Raw genomic sequence first — 22134 nt, 5'->3', positions numbered from 1 at the left:
TATAAATGATCAAAATTTCAATAACACTAATATATTAGGAAATATTTCAAGTCAAGAATTAAAAACAGATAGTAGATAAAAGAATTACATAATAAGGCTACAGCAGATTACTGGTTACTGTTACAGTAACAGTGTAAGGTTGTAACACTGTTACAGAATACGGTGGAAGCAGGAAGGAAAATAAAAGAAGAAGAGAAAAAAAGGAAGAAAAAAAACACCACCAAAATACAAGTGTTGGACGCAAGATTAAGAAGAAGAAGAAGAAGAAGAAGAAGAAAGAAGAAGAAAGAAGAAGAAAAAATAGAAATCAGTAGTTCACTACTTACCGGAGTAGAATAGCGAGAGTCGCCGAAGTACGTTGCCGGTCGTCGAAATCGAACTTGTGAGATAAATGGTAGCAGCCGCAGTCACCAATTAGTAAGTTGGTAGAGCCAAAATGGGTAAATAAGTCCTAAAATTAGCTTATACACCTAAAACCCTAATTTTAAATAAAAAAAAAAAAAAAAAAAAGGCGACGCCTTTGTCGCCACGCCACGCCATGTCGCCTTTCTCGCAAAGGCGACGCCTTTTGAATGTCACAGCGCCACCCCGTGAAGAGGCGACCAGGCCTCGCCTCGCCATTCGTCATTGGCGACTAGGCGTTCGCCTTTTACAACACTAGTAGTGCTTGTGTAAGGGGGAAGCAGGTAAGAAATTCTTTCAAATCTAAGAACCATGTCGGCACAACCAAGTGCTTGGACCTGGTCCACATAGATCTTTGTGGTCCTATGAGGGTACAAATCAGAGGAGGCAAAAGGTATGGTTTTGTAATTGTTGATGACTATTCTAGGTTTACATGGACATTGTTTTTAGCCTCCAAGGAAGATGCTTTTGATATCTTTTCTATATTCATCAAGAAAATGGAAAAAACGCTAGGCACTTCCTTAATTTCCATAAGATCTGACCATGGAACTGAATTTGAAAATGCTATATTTTTGGAATTTTGTTCAACAGATGGTATAGATCATAATACTCTGCTCCAACAACACCACAACAAAATGTAGTAGAAAAGAAAAAATAAGACCTTGGAAGATATGGCTAGCACAATGATGTTTGCGGGAAATCTTACAAAAAATCTTTGGGCTGAGGCCATAAATATTGTCTATTACATTATGAATAGATGCATGATTAGGCCTATCCTTGAGAAGACTCCTTATGAATTACTCAAAGATAGAAAACCTAATATTTCTCACTTAAGAACTTTTGGCTGCAAATGTTTCATTCATAATAATTGAAAAGATAATTTGGAAAAATTTGATACAAGGAGTGATGAGAGAATTTTCTTAAGGTATTCTCACCATAGTAAAGCTTAGAAGGTCTTAAATATAAGAACAAACTGTGTTGAAGAAAGTGAGCATGTTGTTTGTAATGAATCTTGTGTTGAGACAAATGTGCAAAATGAAAGTGAAACTGAAGAACAGGAGAAGGAACAGGTTAGTCAACCTGGTCCAACCACTGAGCAGACTGGCGGCACATTGACAGGGGGAACTGAATCACCAACTCCTCCAGCACAAACCATTTTCAGTGGTCCTAGTAGCTAACAAGGGTTGGTGCCAAAGAACTATAAGTATCAGGGATCACATCCTGTTGAGAATGTTCTTACTGATCTTACTTCAGGGACAACCACAAGATCAGGGCTGAAGAATCTGTGTGCATCCAAAGCTTTTCTATCAATGATTGAACCAAAAGGGGGAATGAAGCACTTCATGAAACAGAGTGTATCATTGTCATGCAAGAGGACCTTCATCAGTTTGAAGGAAGCAACATTTGGCACTTAGTCTCACCCCCACAAGACAAAACTAAAATTGAAACTATGTGGGTGTACAAAAACAAGGTTGATGAACATGGAACAATTACAAGGAACAAGGCAAGGCTGGTGGTTTGATACAAGACAAATAAGAGGAACACGAAACAGCCACAAAAACAGTCCAATACACCCTCCAAAACAGTCCACAAATCACAACAAATCGTGGATCAAATGGAGACCTCACTCGGATTCGACAAATACAACAAGAATACAAGAAACAAAGGTGTATTTGACACCCAAAACAACCACAAATCGTGAAGAACAAGATGACAACAAGAACACAAATTTTCGGATTCAACAAGACACAAAAACAATCCACTACAAACAATAACAAGATTACAAGAATAAAAGGATAGATAGTGAGATATAGATTTGTTACAAGACTTAGGAACCAAGTGTGATTCAAACACTAAACCCCTAATTAATGTAACAACAACACCACACTCTTACGGTGACCGCCAAGGGAATCACTCACCTCAAGATCCACCGTTTCCAAGCAAAGAACAATATTGGCTTTTCCAAGCCCTATACTAAGGATGACTTTTCCAAGCCCTAACTAAGAACTATACTAAGGTGTTGCACTCTCCAAAGAGAGAATAAGTCTTTCAAATATGCATCATTCATTAACTAAAGAGAAATGACCTAAAATAGACTATATATAGTATACTACAAAATAAAGATAAAATGACTCCAATGCCCTTAATGAGGTGGGTGGCAATGGAGTGTCATTTAGACAAGGCTAAAAGACCAAAATGACCTTAAGGCTAAGTGACCAAAATGACCTTAATAAAAGGGGCCAAAACCGTGAACCATCAAATGTGGTCCAAACCCGTGAGTCCTCTAGTCTTCAAGGCTCCAAGCAATCTTCCACACACGGGTTTGTTTGATGGCATGCTCATGACTGTCTTATGCAGCTTCTAGTTCAGAACTTTTTTTTCTCAAATGAGACTTAGCCCTCCTTATTGAAACAGGTAGAGCAACATGATTCATCTGTTTAAGAACATCAATTTTGTTTTTTATAAGTCAAACCTGATTTAGAACTGAGAAGCCCAAAAAAAAAAATTACCAATTAGGAACTAAAAGGGAAAGCATCTCTCCCTTTTCATTCTTCAGAAACATATGTTGCATGTGATTGATGATCAAGCTTGGCAAATCCATGGTACACAACTGATATTTTGGTTGAGAAAGAAGAAGGAATTTCGGGTATAGGATTAACACACTTGTGCACACCCATTTAGAGAGAATCAAAGAAAGTTTGGTCAACAATTCATTAGCTTTATTAGACAATGAGAGGATGAAGTGTGTGGAATTGAACAGGTGTGCTCAACTGTTTCAACTTAGACAGTCTATGCTTATGTCAGTGTAGAACATACCTGATAAGAAGAACTTTGTGGTCATAATTGCTTGCTCGTACCTATTTTTCTGCACAATCTAATACAAAATTAGGTTAGAAAAGTCAAAAATCTGAAATTGGGACACACAGCTAAATGTGCGAGACTGAATAGAATAACTTTTCAGCTAATAAGATTACAAAGAAAAATGATTATTCTAATCAATCATTGAGGGGAGTTCATGCAATTTTAATCATCCCCAAGTCTAACCTATTCCTTTCAAAATGCTCTCTACTTAGTGCCTTTGGGGTTTCTCCAGTCAATTAAGTAACCCACATAGTCAATATTTTTGTAGCCCCCAAGAGTGAAATTGCTTTCCTTTGGATATCATAGTCTCAAGCCATTGATTCCCATGAGATATCTCAAGATTCTTTTGACAACACCAATTTTTATGAACTACTAACAAAATTACCAGCAACTTGTGTTGGTTTTATTAATGCATCTATTTCTTTATTTGTTGTCCCCCCTGTCAATATGCCCTCAGTCTGTACAGCAGTTGAATCAGGTGGTACAACATGTTCCTGTGCATGCTCATCACTTTCACAGTCATCCTCTTTTCTCATTTTTTTTTTTAAATCTCCCTTGCTTTCCCCTTACACGAGCACTACAAATCTGGCCATCTTTCAAATGTTCCATTCCCCCTTTAAATGTGGTGAGAGAAAGAAACTTTATTTTATTCTAGTCTTATGCCTTGAGCAAGCTTTATTTATGCACAAATTTTGCTTGCCTCCTTTCACTCTCACCTGCAAAACAAATTAGGGGTTAACTTTAGGCACCCAGACAAGCTTGGGTCCTTTCTTATGAGTAAATGGATGAATCAGATTTCTTCTAGCCCATGCTGGCAACAGATTACGTGACCCGTTTCTCTGACCAATTTTAGTTATCCTTTTCTTGATCTGAGATAATTTATTTGCCAGATTTAGACTGCTGGATCAGCTTTTGGCAGCAACTGGACATTCAGTGGTTGGATGTCCAAGGTTTCCACAGATATAGCATAAGTCTTGATAAACATCAAGACTTTTGTGAAAACCCAACCCAGCTTTTTCACTGTGACATCTTTCACTCAACTTATGAATAATTCTTGAGGAAGTTGTCCACTTGTTTGCTTTTTCAGGGTCAAGTTTTAGTTTAGAGACTTCTTGACTCAGTTTATTCACCATTTCTGTTGCATTATTGCACTCTTCTTTGTACTTGACCAATTCAAATTCAACTTTTTCTTGTTCTTTACTCTTGGTGTTTTTTCCTTTTTCAGAGAGTGTCAATTTTAGAACTTCAGACTTAAAGATCATTATTTGAAGAATCAAGTTGCTCAACCAGTTTCTTGAGAGAGAAGTTTTCCTGTTCAACAGTGTTCTTGCAAGCTTCTAAATCAATAAAATCAAATCTGATTCTTGCAAGACTGTTAAATAGCTCATCCCTATCAGAAACTGATTCTTGGAAGTCATCAATTAGTGCACTCATCAAGAAAATAAGTTTTGTTTTAGAAAACAAACGCAACTTTTCTTTAAGTTCAAGTATACTTACCTCAGAAGCATCATCTTCTTCCTCCGAGTCTGAATCTCCTAGAGCCATGAGTACTGCTTCATCAACTTCATCATCATCTAAGTCAAATCCCCAAGCTGCTACCAATTTAGTTTCATCAATTTTCATTTCATAAGTTCTTAAATTCCCCACTAATTCATCCAGGGTCATGCCTGCAAGATCCTTATTTACTTCCCTGATTGCAGTCACCTTAACATTCCACTTTGATTTTGGTAATACCCTCAATACCTTCTCGACTTGTTCTTCTTTAGATATAACTTTTCCTAAGGAGGTCAGCTCATTTGTTAAGGCAGTAAGCCTTGTCATCATCTCATGCAAGGTTTCATTCTCCTTCATCTTAAATGCCTCATACTCAGTGAAGAGAAGAGAAATTCTGAATTTTCTTACTTGAGATGTGTCTTCATGAGCATTTACTAGAGCATCCCAAATTTGCTTAGCAGTGGTGCATGTTGATACCCTGTTGTATTCAGTAGGTCCTAATCCACAGACCAAAATATTTTTGGCCTTAGCATTTTTCTTTAATGCCAATAAGTCATCAGGAGTGAATTCACTTCTTACTTTCTTGACCTGTTTCCCATCTTCTAACTTCATTGGAATAGTAGGACCATCAGTGATCCTATCCCATAACTCGTAGTCTTCACCTTGAATGAATGTTTCCATCCTAGCTTTCCACCAAATGAAGTGAGAACCATCAAAGACTGGAGGTCTAATAGTGGATTGACCTTCACTGTGACTAGTAGGTAGTGCGAAATTCATCATATTGATCTTTGTCTTAGGTGCTAGCCTTTTTTAAGACAACCTCTCTGATACCACTTGTTAAGAATTCGTGCCCTACTAATTATCTTATTTTCGCCTAGCTGTTGCCTATTGATGGAACGGGTTGCCTGACGTGTTCCACAGAAGCAGTAAAATAGAAAGTAAAGAACACAGTGGATGTTTACGTGGAAAACACCCGGCTCAAAAGGTGTAAAAAACCACGACCTGCACCTCTACAGGATTTAACCCCAACTTCAGTAAATAACTCTGAGCCTCAACAACGACTGATTACAAAACTCTTGTAACCAACAAATAGGAATTATAAACTCTAATCCCTATAACTCAACAACTAGGAATTATAAACTCTAATTCCTAACTACACACACCTCCCAAGGTATGCGTTCCCAAAGTCTCTGTTTTCCCAACTCAAAAACTAGCTCCTAGTTCAGTTTATAACACACTGAAACTAATATTATATCAATAGTTCAAACACAATGAACAACTCTAAAAATCAACGCTAAAACTCTTAGCTGGATTCTATACTGAGGACCAGGTTCTTCAACGTGTTTCTTCAGTGATTTGAGTAGCACTTCGTAAAGTCAATCTGTCGATTGTGCTTTTCTGTTTTTTAAGTGCGTAAATTATTCTAACTGCTGCATCTTCTATTTAAGCACAGCTCTTCAAAGAGTCATTCTTTATTTCAAACTCCTCCTCTAATCAAAACTCTCATTGCATAGAGTTTTACTTCAAGTGAGACTCCTTCTTCAATTCCAACTCTTATCTCCTTGGTGTTGTAGTCAAATTCCAATTCATTAAATCAACACATATTAATTTATCAGAATCTTTCTCCTCCCACACATAGGACTCTTCAAGATATACTCAGAAGTAAAACTCCTTCTTTACATAAGACTCCTTTTTCAACTCAACTTGCTTTCCCTTATCATCAAGTGTTTGAATCAAATTCAACTTGTTCTATTCCCCATGTGATCAGTAAGTTGAAGTTTTTAGTTGCACTGAATTAACTCATATCAACTTGTTTCATTCATATTGTCATTATCAAAACTTCAAGGTTCCAACAAGTATTAAAAACTCAATGAAAGATGTACGAAGGATTTGGTTATGGGATACACCAAGAGTGATACTATGTTTGTCATGTAGACCAAGTAACAAGTTGGGTGCACCAACATCACCATTTCTACATTTGGCACCGAGGTTAAATGGGAAAAGTGGCCATAGACACGGGTCTAGACAACACTCCCCTTTCCTGTGGTCTACTCCCAAACTAAATGCCACTCTCTATAATAGCATACATATCATCCAAAGCAAATAGAGAGTAGAGAAAGGTATCACTCAAATCGACTTTTACCAAGGTGCCCTCATGTGTGTACTCCCTACTAGTTTCCCAATAATAACAATGAGTACTCTTAACAATAAAGTCACACAAAGTAAAAGAAGAAGTAGCTTCTGGAACTACACATTCCTTACCCCTAAGAGTACTCTCATCTTCCAGGAAAAGATTTTCATCTTTAGGAGGAATGTTGTCACACCAAAGTGGGTTAGCATGTAGGCTATAGCTTCCAAGGCAAGCTATACCATTATTTTCACGACTAGCTTTATTAGAAGTGTTTAAATCATATTCAAACAAGACATTACACCTAAAGAGAGTGTGATCTACCTCACGGATAGATTTGGAATAAGCAAATTCCTCACACTCTAAATAATCAATATCAAGTTTCAAGGATGTTCCAAACACAAGATTACCCCAAGAAGAGATCTCGGGTTCACTCCCACTTTGTTAACCAACATTTTCAAATACTTTACTCACTTGAGTTCTATTAAGCACATCACATACATACTCAAGTGGGGGATAATTTTCACAAACAAGTTGATCAACACCAATTACACAAGACGATGTACTTCCGTTCAACATATAGGCTTCGACACTAGGTGGACATAAATTGATCTTACAAGAAGAGTCAATTTCGTCATCAATAGGATCAACTAGTGTAACCAAACTCACAATATGTACATCATCAACAAGAGGCAAGGAATCATTAGACTCATAAATAAGTAAGCTACTACTCACACTAATGGCTTACTAGCTACACAATTGTCATTCACATGCACTAAAGTGTAAGAGTTAGCTATTTTACCTTTAAGATCTTGAGTAAACTCTTCCTTGCCGTGAGGTGAAGGTCCTCCACAAGCTTGGGCAGCAACTTCCTTTTGGCATTATTCGCCTTCGCTTGCCATGTTGGTACCTACACAAATGTCCTTAGAAATGGAATGACAACCAATGTTAGCACGGTTTGGTGGCAATCCCCTCACTTCGCTCCACATATCCTCTCCTTTTTTCACTCTCTGATTACCACCTTGCACTCCCTTACTCCCCTCAATCTTTTCTCTCTCATCATAAACCGAATTGGAGTAGGTAAGCATTTCTCTTTGCGGTTTGGGTAGCAAGTACGTTATGAGGCGATTTCCCCATTGGTCTCTTACAACATTAGGCCAATTTTGCACGTTAGGAACTTGATGTCGTGCAAATCAATCGGCACCCAAGCTCATATGACCGTAGGTTAAGGAAAAAACATCGCACCACACCTCCTCATGGTAATCAAATTGGGAGAAGACAACTTTTACCCTCTCGGTAACCTTGAACTCGCCCAAGTAGTATGGAACAAGTAAAGGCTCTCAAAATAACCCCAAGTAGTCAAACATGGACGGAAGAATGTAGTTTCCGTAGTACCTATCATTCAACACCATAAGGCAGCCCGGTATCCCACAAATAGTCACCTTTCCGGAGTGTACACTCCTCATTGGATCAACATTGTAAGGCAGACGAGTACCCGTCGGTTTTGGAGATGCTTGCCCTCTTCTTCTCATGGGACAACCTCTACTATAGTTAGTATAACCAATCACACCATGTTGATCTTGATAAGAAGTACTACAAGGTGAAGAATATGATCTTTCACACTCCACACGCGTACTCTCATCATAGCTCTCATAAGCTTTGCGAATGAAAGGGTTATACCTAACACCAAATGTAGGTTCAGAGTGGGAAGTATAAGACTCCTCACATGCCCCAACTTCATCATAATAACCATCACGAAGTCCTACATCATCTCCAAATTCACCATAAACACTAGGCACATCATTCCCCTCATTTTCTCCCCTAAACCCGAGACCCTCAAATCTGCCCAAGTTTTGATCATGGCTATTTTCATAGCCCCCACAATCTCCCTCAACTTCGTAGCCATAAAACCTCTCACTACAATCAGTCTCCCATGTTGTAGTCACAATAATCCCCGGCTATCGAAGACATGTTCCCCTTATATCACCTTTGTACCTACAGAATGAACAAACAAGATTAGTAATAAAGCTTCTCACTAACACTCGTATACACTCACCTTTGTGATTCTCACAATTGGAGTGGCGAATATTGAAAGTTGTTTATACCTCGGTAGTCAATAGAATGTCAATTCTACTTGACGGTCGGAATAGATTCTTGTTTGATCGACTCAAAACACAAAAATAAAATTTACTTACGAACTTGAAACAAAGAAGTTACTACGAGTTATAAACGAGAAAAAGCACACAAATAACGAAGACACGAAAGGAACAGATTCAACAATTAATCTACAACTAAGTAGGTGATTACTAGTTGTTAATTAATTCTAGAATAAAGACAGGAAACTAAGGAAACAATAAAGTGAAACTAATAATCTAAAATTTGAGCCAAAATTCGATGCGTGAACAGTAACTTGATGATGTGGCAGCCACGTATTGGTTGCGGTTTCTACAATTTTTATTTTCCAAAGCCCAAGTCTTGACCAATTTTAATTTGGATGGGTGGAATTTGTTTTAAGGAGGGAAGAATAAGTCTTGAGCTCTTTTTTTTTTCAAATTTCAAGACTTGACTTTTGTAGTACTTTTCCTTAAAACATGGACCTTGTTTCTTTGGAAAAGTGATTGAGATATGATTGACTTGTTGGTGAGTGATGGTAAGTCTTTCAAGACTAACAAAGTTCTCACACTTTTTCCTTCACCTTTTTGGATATAACTTTCACTTTATTTTAACAAGGCATGAAGGTTTGGAAGAACATCAAGAACACTTCAACAATCACCAAGAAAATCAACAACAATCTCCCAAAAACAACAACAATTCCGCAACAAAAAGGTCAACTACAAACTTCCAACAAATGGCCAAGTCCTTTAGTGTGGTGTTTTAGTCTTAAAAAGGGGTGAAGATTGGGATGAACAACAAGAACACAACAACTTTTCAAGAACAATAACAACACCAAAAACGTCCAGCCCAAGTCCACAAGAAAGGTCACCACACGCCCAAGAACAACAACATCAATACATGGCGATTAACTTGTTCACAACAACCATCTCAACAATTCAAGCTCATCTTTAGATCTAGAGTCAAGAGTGTTAGAGAAGAAGAAAGCTAACACTAGAAACAACAAATCAAACAAAAGAACACCTAGATCTAGACTCAACTTTTCAGCCAAGACAACAACAATAAAAATCCAACTTCTCGATCAAGGACACAACTTTTTTTTTTTTGTATTTTTCAACTACCAAGCCTAAGATTGATCTTGTAAGCCATGCTTTGATACCAAATGATACAAGACAAACAAGAGGAACACGAAACAGCCACAAAAACAGTCCAATACACCCTCCAAAACGGTCCACAAATCACAACAAATCGTGGACCAAATGGAGACCTCACTCGGATTCGACAAATACAACAAGAATACAAGAAACAAAGGTGTATTTGACACCCAAAACAACCACAAATCGTGAAGAACAAGATGACAACAAGAACACAAATTTTCGGATTCAACAAGACACAAAAACAGTCCACTACAAACAATAACAAGATTACAAGAATAAAAGGATAGATAGTGAGATATAGATTTGTTACAAGACTTAGGAACAAAGTGTGATTCAAACACTAAACCCCTAATTAATGTAACAACAACAACACACTCTTACGGTGACCGCCAAGGGAATCACTCACCTCAAGATCCACCGTTTCCAAGCAAAGAACAATATTGGCTTTTCCAAGCCCTAGCTAAGAGCTATACTAAGGTGTTGCACTCTCCAAAGAGAGAATAAGTCTTTCAAATATGCATCATTCATTAACTATAGAGAAATGACCTAAAATAGACTATATATAGTATATTACAAAAGAAAGATAAAATTACTCCAATGCCCTTAATGAGGTGGGTGGCAATGGAGTGTCATTTAGACAAGGCTAAGAGACCAAAATGACCTTGAGGCTAAGTGACCAAAATGACCTTAATAAAAGGAGCCAAAACCGTGAACTATCAAATGTGGTCCAAACCCGTGAGTCCTCTAGTCTTCAAGGCTCCAAACAATCTTCCACACACGGGTTTGTTTGATGGCATGCTCAAAATAACCCCTACAAGTATGATCCCGTGCCCTCCATGGGACCAAAGCTTGATTCTTCACGTAGTGACTTTGAATGATGCCATCGAAAGCTAAAGCGGCCATTTCACTTGTATCATGGTCCAAGGATACAATCAAGAGAAAGGTATAGACTATGATGAGACATTTGCTCATGTGGCAAGACTTGAAGCAATAAGGCCCTTGTTGCTTTGCTGCATTGAAGGAATTTACTCTTTATCAAATGTATGTAATGTGTGCATTTGTGAATGGTTATCTAAAAGAGGAAGTGTATTTAAAGCAACCACCTGGATTTGAAAATGATGAGTTTCCTGACCATGTGTACAAGTTTGACAAAGCTTTGTATGGACTGAAACAAGCTCCAAGGGTTTGGCATAAAAGATTGTCAAAATTCCTTCTGGAACATGGGCATACAAGAGGTAAAATTGACAATACTAGTCTTTTGAAAACTAATGGCAAGGATTTACTAATTGTACAGGTTTATGTAGGTTTATATGGATGACATCATCTTTGGCTCTACAAATATCAACATGACTCATGACTTTGCCAAACTCATGGGTAGTGAACTTGAAATGAGTATGATCAGCGAACTCAACTACTTCTTGGGACTACAAATCAAACAAACTTATGCTAGAACACTGATTCACCAACAAATGTATGTGAAAGAACTCCTCAAAAGATTCTCCACGGAGGATGCCAAGGAAATAAGCACTCCCATTGGAACTGCCACAAAACTGGACATGGATGAAACAGGTTCATTAGTGGAACAAAAATTGTACAGAGGAATGATAAAGTCTCTTTTGTATCTCACTGCAAGTAGACCTGACATTGTCTTTAGTGTAGAATTATGTGCAAGGTTTCAAGCAAATCCTAAGGAATCTCATCTTAAGTCTGTGAAGAGGATCTTGAGATATTCCAAAGGAATCACTGATCTAGGTCTTTGGTATCCTAAAGGAAGCAATTTCCACTTGGTAGGCTATGCTGATGCTGACTATGCAAGCTATTAGTGGACAGGAAAACCACAACAGATATTAGGGGTGTGCAAAAAACGAACCGACCGATAAACCGAACCGATAAAAAATGCTATTGGGTTATTGGTATTGGGTTATTGGGTTAACGATTTTTTATTAGTTTTATAAAAAAAATTATTGGGTAAACGGTTGGGTTTCGATTTTAGGTTATTGGGTTATCAGTTAAACCGATAACCCAATAAGGATAACTCAATAAGGATACAATAAGTTATTGTTTTACTCCTATTTGTGTTATAAATATAAATATTTATATTACTAATATATATATATATACACACACACTCCTTATTCATAATTCAGAGATTCACAAAGTATTAACCTATTCAGGGCAACAAAAGCACAATACAAAGCTCGGCTATTGTCGTATTGGAAAGCTTAAAGCATTTAGTAGCTTCCAACAATTAGAATTCAGTTTTTTTCCAAACTAACATTCAGTTCAAGTTTGAAGATTCTTGTAAAGTAAAGATTCTTGTAAACTAAAACGCATTGCGTTATGATTTTGGCGACAACTAAGATTTCGTTTTTTATGTTAGTTTTTACTATTTTTATTTTATGAGCATTTTCTTATTGGTTAAACCGAAAACCGAACCGTTAAGCACCAAAAAATGATCAATCGAAAATCGATAAGAAAATATCTTATTGGTTGGTTATTGATTTTGCATATTTAAAAATAAAAAACCGATAGACCGAACCAATAACACAAAACCGAACCGAACCGACGACGCATACCCCTAACAGGTATGGCACACTTCCTTTGATCATGTTTAATCTCCTAGTCCACTAAGAAGCAAAATTTTGTAGTCTTGTCAATTGTTGAGGCCGAGTATGCAGCTGACGAATCATGTTGTGCACAATTGTTATGGATTAAACAGCAATCGCAAGATTTTGGTATGGATGTTGGTTGTGTTCCATTTTTTTGTAACAACACTAGTGCCATAAATATAGCAAAGAATTCAGTTCAACATAAGAGTACTAAACACATTGATATTAGACATTATTTTCTTAGAGATAATGTTGAGAAAGGTGATATAACACTCATGTTTTGTTGCACTGAAAAACAAATTGCTAAAATTTTTACCAAGGCATTAGGTTGAGAACACTTTCAAAAGAACATGTTAGATTTGGGAATGATTAAAATTGCATGAACCGCCCTCAATGATTGGCTAGAAAAGTTTTTTATTGCATAATCAATTTTTTTGCTACTCATTTCAGTCTTGCACATTTAGTTGTATTTTAATTTCAGCGAGTTGATAGTTTAATTTAACTAGGTCCTAGTTATGCAGAATCAGCGAAAGCTTAAAGCAATGGAGCTCATGGATTTTGACAAGTATGATTTGCTTGAGTACGTGATTAAATATGCATTATGGAATGTCTAGGCACTTGCATTCCACCTATTTAAATTATTTTGTAACCGCCAAAACCCAAGAGTCCTTCTCTACAAAAAGTTGTTGCCGTCTTTCCAAACATTGACACTTTTCCTATTCCTAATCATTCACTCCTACACGGTTCAACTTCCTTCTTCACATTTTAATTCACTCTCACTCCATCTATATAAATCCTCGACCATTCCACCTTCATCATTATCTCTCTCTCACACAATACACTCACCTGGTCCATTCATAAAAGGTTATTCTTCAAACTCCTCAAATGGCTTCTCAAAATCCATCCCCCCAGTTCAAGATGACTCCACTAACTCCTCATTCACTCCAAAATCATCCTCCCTTGTTATTACCCTTCATCCTGATTTAGCCAAAACTCCACAAATCTCTCATTCCTTTCCCTTCCCTTCAAAATGTCAGATTTTAGGGCTTGAAACGAGTTCAAATGTATGCTAGATTCGTTTGCCTAAGACCCCTTTTGCAATCAGTCCTCTTCACCTGATCTAATCCAAATGTTACTCTTGTTCAAATTCTACCCGCTGAGAGTGAACCCTCTCCCACACCTGTTCCAAAATGAGTTCGTTCTCGTTTGGTCAAATCATCTGGGGCTTGTGTATCTATCCCTGAGAATGAGGCTATTCCAGTATTCTCTCCTTCTCCAACTCCAATTCGAACCCCTCACACCAGAAATAGAAAAACACAAGAGACTTGCTACTCTTAAGTTGCTCTTAAAGCAAGTAAAAAAAAAGAAACCTTCTTCAACTCAACGACCTCCTCCATCTGATTCTGATCTCCTGGTGAGGTCTATTCGTCGAGGAAAGATCATCAAACGTCCTATTCCAAAAACCTCTACTCCTCGACCTTCTAGACCTACTCCTTCATCCACCCCCTCCAAGAAATCACCTCCAAGGAAATGTCTCTAGTCCTCTCCATCATCCAAAGCATATTCGAAATCCAAGTCCTCAAAACAGGTCACTCGACCTGCTCCATCCTCTGATTTTGAAGCTACTAAGGATGATGTTCCTAATCCCACTAAGATTGACACATCTAAACCTGTTAATTCGCATCTAGAGCATGTCTTCACTTCCAAAAAAGGTCCTTCATTCGAGGACGTGTTATTACTGGATTTAGTGGAACCTGAAATGGCCACACTCTTGAGCAAAATTGAATTCCAAGGCTGGTCTTCGTAAATTTGGTAGGCCTGAGGTCTATGAGTTCTACACAAATGGTTCTACTTAAGGTAATTTCTTCACCACCTCTATGTATGGTGTCTCTATCCATTTAGTAGTTGAGAACATAGCTCGTATTCTTCCTATTCCACTTGTGGATGGGATCACTATGTCAAGATTGAATGGCCTCCCTTAGATCACATGGCATCTGCATTAGCCATCACTAGGAAAATCTCTGGGAATCCCTAATCTGCTTCAGCATCGACGTGTGCTTATATGAGAAATGTCCCCTTTCCACTAGCTCTACTTTGATATGCTCTATAAAATGATCACGCCACAAAAGGAAAAGCTCACTGAAGCCAACTACCTGGATCTTACCGTCATGGAGTTGCTTGACACAAATGTGAAGACCAATCTACCTAGCCTCATTATCAAGCATATGCAAAGGGTGCTCTTGAAAGATGATAAAAAGGCTCATGCTCTTTATGGATTCTGGTTGGCCTCAATTTTTGAGGATTATGTTGTTTCGATACAAGTTTGGTCTCTCCAGACCACTAAGGATATTCTTGGTAGATTGAACCATGCTGCTCTACCTGGTTCAATGAGGCACTGACACACCTACTCAAAGGTTGTGCAATGAATTGGTTGATTCCTTGGCTGGGTTGGAGGAGGTTCATGCCACTCATGCTCAAGAGAAGGAACTTCTTCAGGCCAGAATTCTCACATTGGAGGCAGACCTTGCCAAGGAAAAAACAGAAAATCCAGAGGCCATTCACAAGTTGACACAATTGATTGCACCTGTTCCTTCAACCTCTTCAGCTCCACCCTTTTAGTTCCTTAGGAATTCGTTCCTTTAAGCCTCTTTTTGTTAGTGCCTAGATTGTTCATGATGCTACTCTTTTTTCTGCTCGAATGTAGATCATATTTTGCTAAATCAATGAAATCACCTTTCTTTTGCTTATGTCTACTCTTTTTCTGTATTAGCTATTGCACTGTTTAATTACATAATCTTACTCTAATTGTTTTGGTGATAGCCCCAGTGGCCATGATTTGTTTAGCATTGCACACTGGCCTTGATCATGTTCTATCTGAACTTTTTGATGATGCCAAAAGGGGGAAGACTTGGGTCGTGCAAAATTTATGACTCATAACTAACCTGTTTCTTGATAGAATGTTCTCGACTTAGTGACTGCAAGAAAAGTCAGGAGTTGCACAGACAGGAGGTTTGTTATCACCAAAAAGGGGAATTTATTAGAGCTCGTGAAGTTTTGGTGACTGACAAGATAGTTGAAACATGTTAGTTGAAGTGGTTCACGAACATACAGGTTAAAAAAGGACAACCCACAAAGAGTTCACAAAAATAAGGGGATAAGATGACTTGGTGTCAGGGGTGGATGAGCTGATGCAGTGATAAACTCAAATCAATTATCACGTGTGAAGATAAAGAGATTGAGTTTGATTACAACACATGAAGAGAAGGGTAGTTGGGTTGAAGAAGGAGTTTCACTTCACAACAAACTCTAAAGAGTTGGGAGTTTCACTGGAAATAGAAGTCTGGTATGAAGAACTCTTTGGAGAGTTGTGTTTAAATAGAGAACACAATCACTCACGCACTTACAAAGAAAAAAGCAATTGATAAATTGACTTAGCAATTCACAGCTTGAGGGAACAAGTCGTCTTTTACTTAGAAATAAGGTGTCTTAGTTTCTATGTATTAGGTTTGGTTCTTGAGTTGTAATATTGATGTAATTCTAGTTTCAGTGAAGTATAAACTGGATTAGGATTATTCTTTTCAAGTTGGGGAACTCGAAGACTTGGGATCACATACCTTGGGAGGTTTGTGAGTTGTGTTGAGCAGGAGTTAGAGTTTATAATTACTAGATTACATAAGTCTTGTAATTTGTCATTTGTCGAGGCTCAAAGTTGTTTAGTGGAGTTTGGGGTGAAATCCTATAGCAGTGCAGGTCGTGGTTTTCCACACCTTTTTGAGTCGGGTGTTTTCCATGTGAAAATCCTTGTCTCATTTACTTATACTGCTTTAGCTTAGTTGAAACACGTTAGGAAACTTGTTTCACTCATAAGAAATTAATAAGTTAAATTAGGCAATCTAGTAGGCCGCCTACCCTATCAAATAGGTTTTATTAAGCAATTTTGGTTTTGGATGCATTTCGGTACTTTATTGCTAAGTAAATCACAATTTTCAATTTCAACAGTCAATAGATATTTCCAACCAGCAAATCCGGCATTTAATAGAAATAAACAGCTGTAGCAAATTCTTAGTTGTTGGTTATCAAGTCAATGTATGTCTATAACACCGGAGTAGTTCAAGGACGAAAGTAGTAAAAATTGGTGTTGGATTGGTTTCACTACTGGCTTTATTTCTCTGCAAATTTGGTACCTTTCCGGACGGTGAGCTTCTCCACCTAAAAAAACTGAAATGGTAGCAAACAAAAAACATAGTACAGATAAAATTCATGCCAGTTCAGTGGCTTCTTAGCATGAAAATGGAGATGGTGGGTGGTGGAAATTTAGTCTGGCTAACAGGATAAAGAAAGAGAAAAAGAAAAAAAGGAAAACAAATAGAGAGTAAAAAAGAAGAAGATTTTTAATGTTAAGTCTAATTATTTCAAAAGTCAAAATTTCTTTCTTGAATTTTCTGTCATGTCAAATGGTGACACATGAATTGGAACGGAATAGCATCCGATTGAAGATTGACATTTGCACAATTTAATCAGATTTTAGCAGTTTTTACATCTCTCGCGCTCTTTCAAGAATTGGAATACAGTTTCTCTGCCACAAGGTAAAAGGTCGCCTATAAAGTTGCCCATAAAGTTAAAGTGGGTAAATGATCAAATACCAATATCTAAAGCCTGGCTGGCTGCCACCAGCTGAAACCAGCAATTTTATGTTGATGATGGCTACAGAAATGCAGAACTAGCTGAATCTAACATCACATAGAAGCTAACTTTGAATATCCTTTCTGGGGTAAAACAGAACCACCTATCACTTGAAGCTGGAGAAGATTTCCCGCACACAAGAAGATAAGAGAAGTCTTGTTCTTACTAACTTGGTAAAACAGCACGCTGTCAGAAATAAAATGCAGAACAGGGCTTACTTGTGGAGAACAAGAAATATGCCACACAAAATTAAAGTCCCAGTGACAAGAATCCATCCAAAAATCACCAAGCTGCACAAAATAGAACAGGAGAGCATTTATTTAAACAGAAGAGCAGACCCAAGGAAACGAAATACAAGAATGAACAGCCGAGTAATATAAAATGTTCACTTACATGTAAACGAAAACCTGCATCCCGAAAATTGAAAGTACTGGAACGAGAAAAGAAACCAGAGCAAATTCATTAGTAGAAATTGTTAAATAATTATTACACATCAGCATTCCAATGTAATGGTCATCTTACCAAATCCCAGAAATGCCAACAAAAGCATAATGGCTGATAGAACGATAAGAGCCAATCTCCTGCATAAATATTACCACCGGCATTTTAGAACCCAAAACAGCAAAGGATATCTGAGTTTGGTGGATTGAAGCGCAACTAGATAAGCAAGAACATAGCTAGCCTGTACGAGTAGTGAAGAAGTATGGAGCACTTTAGTTGGTTGTTGACCTATGGCAAGCATGGGATCAAAAATCACTTACACAGACTCTACCAAACCAGCTATGTCGTCCTTATTGTCTTCCGTTTTAGTAGCGAGGGTATTAGCAGAAGAATTAATCTTGGTTTGGATGCGGTCTATGTCTGTTTGAACTGAACCAGGAAGCAAGACTTGATCCACAGCAATAAGTTTGGCTGCTGCTAGATAACCTGAGATGTTTCTGAGGCTATCAGCTGTGGTATTTGCCTGATGGACCACATAATCCAACGTGTTAATTGTGCTGCTGTGAAACTTTCCCTGGCCAATATACAAAATGATACATCCAACACTGCACAAGGAACAAAATACTCAAGTTATAAAATGGGCACACCAGAACAGAGAGAACGGAATGTGACTTCTATGTTTGCAAGTGAAAAGTTGAGCAAAGTGGCAGCATTCATAATGTGAGAACAGATATCAATGTTGTGTAGACATCCATAAGCATATGTATATGCAAGGTGGAGAGAGAGAAGAAGAATACACTGCAGCAATGGTAAAAAGTATGAGGAGTATGAGAGAGAGAGCATAAGCTACTCGAGAGTAGCCATAAGGTACTCTTCTACAGCAGCAGTAGCAGATACAGATGAACAATAAGCACAGCGCGAAGATCACAAACCAGATCAGAGCAACGACAAAGAATGGAGCTGCAGTGAAAGCCACAGACTGCACATAAGCAAATATATCATGAGAAACAATTGAACATAGATTTTATGCAAGTAAAATTTTAAGGACGGCCGAGTACATACTTCATTGCTCAAAGTCAGAAAAAGCACAAAGAGAATGTACAGACAAGTACAGATTGTAGGACAAGTTTTAAAAAGTATCTATACAAGGTTTAATTTGTCAATAATAAAGATTGGAATTATTAAAGTGTAATGAAATATTTGCAATATGAAAATTTGCTCTCTACATGGATTTTGTCGGACACAAAGGCAATCTTAAGTCGTCGCAAAACACCTATTTTAGCATCATTATCTTGAAATGCATGGGCTAAATCTTTAATCGTACTGATAAGGAAAACTAAAATTTTGAAGTCACTGAAGAGCGTCTTTTTTCGGAGATGCAACTACACTTCTCTCTGATCAATCAAATGATAATGACTTTTAATCTTTGGAATGTATAGGACAGAGCAATCTCTGTGCTGATGGTTCATAGAATCTTGTGACATAAATTAAAGAATCTGCATTCTGGAGACCAGATGAGTTCCTCCATCACTAGTCGGTAGTCCATCATTGAATATTATGATGGTAATATAACTCATGACACTCCTCAGAGTAGTGGAAAGAAAATTTTCCATCCGGGCCAGGACCATTTTACCATTGCCAGATTAGGTAAAATCTTAATCATGAAAAGAGTAACATTTTTTATAGTTAGATGGCAACTTTTACGAAGACACCGTAACTTGAAATGATCTGCAATTTGGTTCCAAAGGCAAAGAATCTGTGTTTGGGATCATATGCTTGACCAGATACGATATGAAGGAAGAAGAAACATAAAAAACAAATCAAAGGGTATCGTTAATGGACCAGTTATGTATTTTCTTCGACCTTAGTTTGATGGGAGAGGAATAAAAGAAATGAGAATTTTTCTGTTCTGAAATCATAGTGGATCACATAGGTGAAGAATTTTTACATTTTATTCGTGTTTTTTTTACCTTTTATTCGTTTCTCCTTTCCTCTTTCTCCTTTCCTCTTCTCTATACAACCCAAGAAAGAGTTGTACACTTTTTTTGAAACCTCCCTTCCATAATGTGTAAATAAGTTTGAAATGAAGATTTGATAAAATCACTATATTTAAGTAATTTTTAACTTTAAGGGCAGAAAAGGTGGTGATTTATGTGAAAATCTAAACCATAGCTCCTACACATCCATTGATGGATGCAGAGAAATAGCTGAGCAGAGGAAGAAGAAGGGAAATGTTTTATTGTTTCTGAAAAACTAACTGTACATTGTGTGGTTACATCTATTTATAGATGAAGTGAGAGCAAGTGAGCTTGTGAAAAATATCTTAGCTCATGCCAGCTCATTGACAGCTAATCAACTCTAACAACCACTAACTAACTGATAACAAACTAACTGCTGATAACAAACTAATTGTATTTAACATCCCTAACTAACTAGGCATCTTGTGTGTATTTACATATTGTAACACTCCCCCTCAAGCTGTAGGGTGTAGAATGTTCAGCACACCAAGCTTGCCTATTAAATGAATATGTTGAGCATGACTTAACCCCTTGGTGAGAAGATCAGCAACTTGATCATGAGTAGTAACAAGAATAGCCTAAATTAGACCACTTTTAATCTTGTCCTTGACAAAGTGGCAGTCAATCTCAATGTGGAACTCGGAACCAAAATAAGCCACGAAATTAAAAAAGTGACCAAAATAGGTCACCTATTTAATTAGTTACCAAAATAGGCTAAACATAACAAATTATTACTTTTTATGTATTTTTCTTAACGGTCAACTGACGGAAATGAATAGTAAACACTGTTTGCAAAACGTAATAAATTATTAACCTTTACAAACAGTTTGTAAAACGTAATAATTTATTACGTTTTCCACAAAAAACAAAAAAAAAGGAGAGCAGTGTATTGTCACATCCACCTTTAGTCAAATCATGTAGTTTATAATAATTTATTACGTTTTACAAACACTGTTTGTAAAACGTAATAATTTATTACATTTTACAAACAGTGTTTGTACATTGTAATAAATTATTAGAACTTATACCTGCCCATGTCCCATCACCTTTACTTTTCTCTTTTAAATGAAACCCCACCCCACCTCATGTAGCTAACCCTCCCACCCCACCCCAACCCACCTAACCGCCCCTGCCCCCTTATTTTAATTTAAATGTAAATCCCCCCCACCTCAACCCCTAAGCGAGCTACCCCTCCCCCTCTCCTTTTTACTTAGTTTTTTTATGTGTGTGTGTGTTAAAAATATGAAATTAATTTTTTCGATTAATGTTTTATATTAGTTTCTGATTAGTGTTTCGGTTAGGATTTGAGGAGACTCACATGAACAAAAGAAATCACAATTTAAGTTACGGGTGTATAAAAATCGAACCGATAAAAATGTTATTGATTTATCTTTATTCGGTTAACGATTTTTTAATGATTTTATAAAAAAGATATTATGTTATTGACACGATTTTGATTTTTTTATTGGGTTATTGGATAAACCGATAACCGAATAAGATTATACGAAATTATTATTTTACACCTTTTTCCTTTCAACTCTTTTTGTAGTTATATTTATATATATATACAACAACAACAACAAACCCAGTGTATTCCCACCTGGTGGGGTCTGGGGGGGGTAGGATGTACGCAGTCCATACCTCTACCTCTGAAGAAGTAAAAAGGCTGTTTCCGATAGACCCCCGGCTCAAGACACGCGGTACCACACAAACACATAGTAAAGCACAGCACAAGGTTACAAGATTACATAACATAAATACGGCACCCATAAGTAATCTAAAACAAAGGAAAACACACAGATTCATAATAAAACATGGGACACGGACTCCTAACAGGAATAAACCCCCACCACGTAGTTCCCTACACTAGCGACTCAGGCTGGCCCTAGTCCTCTGCCCTGATTCGCGTCCTCCAGACCTTCCTATCTAGGGTCATGTCCTCGGTGAGCTGTAACTGCTCCATGTCTCGCCTAATCACCTCACCCCACTACTTCTTCGGCCAACCCCTACCCCGCTTAAAACCATCCAACGCTAGCCTCTCACACCTACGGACCGGGGCATCCATGCCACTCCTCTTCACGTGTCCGAACCATCTCAATCGGGCTTCCCGCATCTTGCACTCCACTGGTGTCACACCAACCTTCTCCCGGATGTTCTCATTCCGAACTCTATCCCCTCTAGTCAGCCCACACATCCAGCGCAACATCCGCATTTCTGCCACCTTCATT

General features: G+C 37.6%; 1 protein-coding gene across 1 annotated transcript in view; it reads right to left on the bottom strand.

Annotated features, from left to right (window-relative positions):
• Positions 1–22134, bottom strand: part of LOC107839007 — a 38469-nt gene that overhangs the window by 5789 nt on the left and 10546 nt on the right. The window contains exons 3-7 of the mRNA XM_016682334.2: positions 18686–18867; positions 18209–18493; positions 17970–18028; positions 17841–17877; positions 17666–17737 (exon numbers count right to left, since the gene is read on the bottom strand). Coding sequence (XP_016537820.1) covers positions 17666–17737; positions 17841–17877; positions 17970–18028; positions 18209–18493; positions 18686–18867 — 635 coding nt within the window. The remainder of the gene's footprint in view (positions 1–17665; positions 17738–17840; positions 17878–17969; positions 18029–18208; positions 18494–18685; positions 18868–22134) is intronic.

The sequence above is a fragment of the Capsicum annuum genome, chromosome 8 (assembly GCF_002878395.1).
Source record: "Capsicum annuum cultivar UCD-10X-F1 chromosome 8, UCD10Xv1.1, whole genome shotgun sequence".
NCBI lineage: Eukaryota > Viridiplantae > Streptophyta > Magnoliopsida > Solanales > Solanaceae > Capsicum > Capsicum annuum.
The sequence above is the reverse complement of the archived record's forward strand: the minus strand, read 5'-3'. Positions and strand labels throughout refer to the sequence as shown.